Source organism: Nannospalax galili, unplaced genomic scaffold (assembly GCF_000622305.1).
Source record: "Nannospalax galili isolate Female #2095 unplaced genomic scaffold, S.galili_v1.0 scaffold3567, whole genome shotgun sequence".
Classification (NCBI taxonomy): Eukaryota; Metazoa; Chordata; class Mammalia; order Rodentia; family Spalacidae; genus Nannospalax; species Nannospalax galili.
In genome coordinates this window covers 10,982-13,765 of record NW_008356323.1, presented here as the reverse complement: position 1 = coordinate 13,765, position 2,784 = coordinate 10,982, and the positions used below count along the sequence as shown (strand labels likewise).

Below are 2,784 nucleotides of genomic sequence, written 5' to 3'. Positions count from 1 at the left end.
GAGGAAGGAACCTGTTCAGATCAGCGTGATCTGAGAAGCACAGAAGTTGGGAGACTCAGAACTCTGAGCTGGGATGGAGGACAGTGGGGAAGCCAGGAGGGTGGAGACCAAGCTTGTCCTGTTCTCAAGAGGAGGATGGGGAAGGAAACAGATTCCAGATAAGAATAAGGAGCCACTCAAACAGCTGCACCTGAATCCTGAAGCTGTGGGAAAGAGATGTTCTGCCCAGGAAGGCCCTTCCCCTCCCTAATGGGGTAAGGCTCAGTGGCCTCACTGTCTGCTTGGCCTCCAGGACCCATGTGTCTTCCCTTTCTCTTCTTCCTAGAACACAGGTATAAGAAATGTACCCTGAGCCCCAGGATAAGAGACATCCAAGTATTCTCTTGATGATACTCAGGACCATCAGAAGGAGAGCCCAGGAGAGACTGGGGCAGAAACATAGGTAATGGGTATGAGTTTCGCAGGAGCTTTGAGCCCGCATCATTGGGGATGGGAGGTTGGAGCAGAAAAACATCAGAATTGTGCCACTGGCTGCCTAGCTTAGAGTTGGTACCTGTGGATGGAGGTGGACAAATAAACAACAAACCAGCTTTCCTGTTGGGCTAAGAGACATTTATTGCATTGGGCTAAGAGACCTCTCCTAGTTCAGTTCTGGACTCAGCTCTAGGGTAGATGGTTAAATAAAAGGCCTAGTTTGTCTCTTGTAGTTAGGGGCGTTTCATGGTTTTCTTTATCCAGTGTAGAAAACTTGAGACTTTGGTGCACACTCCTGGAGTTGTCCCGTCTTTACGTCCATAGGAGACAATGCCCTGGGCCACGTTCTTACACACAAGGGGCCCTCCAGAATCCCCCTGTGAACAGAGGGGAAGAACTGAGCTGGTTTCTCCTCCCAGGCCTATCCTCCCTCTTATCCCAAGCCTGCACTCAGAGAACGATGACTTATACATTCTGATTGTGAACTTCAGAGGGTAGGTTCCCTCCTGCGGCCCTGGGCTTCTGAGCTCTGGCTATGGGCATAGTTACTGTGTCACCTCACCCCTGGGCCAGCCTCTGTGCTCTCCCCAGGTCCTGTGATCCACCCCCTTTGAGGGTTGGACCATCATCTCCAGGCTCCCATGTAAGGACAGGGCTGAGGTGAATGCACCTGATGTCAGTGTGGGGCATGAGCCATTGAGAAGTCAAGTGCCCACTCTGAAGAGTCACCTGGTCATGACACACTCAGGAAGCAGTGTCTTAAGCCTGGGACTTTAGCTTGTGCAAACTCCTTCTTGTGAAGAGCAGATTCAACAGAGGTCCTAGCTGATTCCCAGTTCCACCTGCTCCTGATCTTTTCTCAGAGAATGGTCAACGCTGGTGGGTGAAGGAGTCCCTTGCTGTTTGTGTCACCAGGTCCCAGAGTCTCCCTTCCCCTCCACAGAGCCACGAGAGGCAGATAATCAGACTCACCTGAAAGAATGCATGATTTGTCTTTGGGTCTCCCACACACATCTCAGTGTTCTTGTCATAATTTGCAAAGCTGGACTCACAGACCTGGTCTGCCTGCACTTTGATCTTCACCTCTTGCAGTGTGTTTGAGGGTGTTCCCCTTGCGTCTGTGTCGCCCCAGCCAGCCACATAGCACAAACTCCCTGGCTTCACCTGGGCCTTGCCTGTGGGCAGCTTGAGGGTCTGGACAGCCTTAGTCCGCTGGGCTTTGCTCTTCAGCTGATGGAGAAGAAGCACAGGAGTCCAGCTCAGCCAGTGGCCTTCTGGGCTGGGACACCATGAAGGGCAGGATAGAAGGAAGGGAGGGAAGGGGCGGATTAGAGTAGGAGGGACAAGCCTGCAGTGGCAGACCAAGGCAGCTCTGAGGGAGAAGAAGCACAAGAGTCCAGCTCAGCCAGTGGCCTTCTGGGCTGGGACACCATGAAGGGCAGGATAGAAGGAAGGGAGGGAAGGGGCGGGTCAGAGTAGGAGGGACAAGCCTGCAGCCAAGGCAGACCAAGGCAGCTGGGAGGCTTCATCTTCAGCAGCATGATGTCATTGACTATCTTCTCACGGTTATAATCTGGATGTCGAATGGGTTTTGCCACAGGGATGACCTGCTGGGTCTTCTCCTGTTGTTGTGGGCCGTGGGCCCCCAGGGTGACATTCATTGAGCTGCACAGAGAGCACAGTGTGGAGGAGGGATGCAGAGTCAGGGATACAGCCCAGGAGGTGAGAAGGGCTGGTAGGGGTAGGGCTCTAACACAGGAGTGACTGTGCCTCTGCTACTTATCTGTGAGCTGATGGAATTCTGAAGCCCCAGTGTCTGCACCAGGGCTTATCAGAGTCCAAACAACCCAAGGAAGCACATGCAATAGTTTTCAGACTGTATTGCAATGCTGTCCTAGACCTAAACACGCATGCTTGATTACTTAGCAGACTCCGGTGCCAGCCTGTCTCTTTCCATGAGACGTGACTGGCACATGTCTCGTCCCTGAAGGAATCCACATGCATTCCTAGCATCCCAGGGAGCATCTAAGGAAGAAGACAGGGGTCCCTGTGGAATGTTCCAGGAGTGTATGGACTGTTCCTTGCTTCTCACCTCCCGAAACAGTGAGCAGCGGTCAGCACAAAGTCCTCCCGTATCAGGAAGCCCCCACACTGGTTCTCCACAAAATTCTCATCAAGGAACTGGACCAAGGCCATGTAGGGACGGGAGTGGGGCTTGGCCTCATATCCCCCGATGATCTCCCCTGTAGAGAAACCCAGCCTTCTTGTGGGCACCTGCCAATCCAGCAGATGGGATTTATGTGATGACTC

The 2,784-nt window shown here is 53.0% G+C and overlaps 1 protein-coding gene across 2 annotated transcripts in view; it reads right to left on the bottom strand.

Annotated features, from left to right (window-relative positions):
- Positions 1-602: 602 nt before the first annotated feature.
- Positions 603-2,784, bottom strand: part of LOC103751171 (granzyme B-like) — a 12,849-nt gene continuing 10,667 nt past the window's right edge. Inside the window, exons 2-5 of one of the 2 annotated variants that reach the window (XM_029556888.1) lie at positions 2,567-2,717; positions 1,997-2,139; positions 1,447-1,697; positions 603-851 (exon numbers count right to left, since the gene is read on the bottom strand). In XM_029556888.1, coding sequence (XP_029412748.1) covers positions 708-851; positions 1,447-1,697; positions 1,997-2,139; positions 2,567-2,717 — 689 coding nt within the window. In that variant the 3' untranslated portion in view covers positions 603-707. Of the gene's footprint in view, positions 852-1,446; positions 1,707-1,996; positions 2,140-2,566; positions 2,718-2,784 lie in introns of both variants that reach the window. The other variant, XM_029556889.1, reaches the window with a different exon arrangement.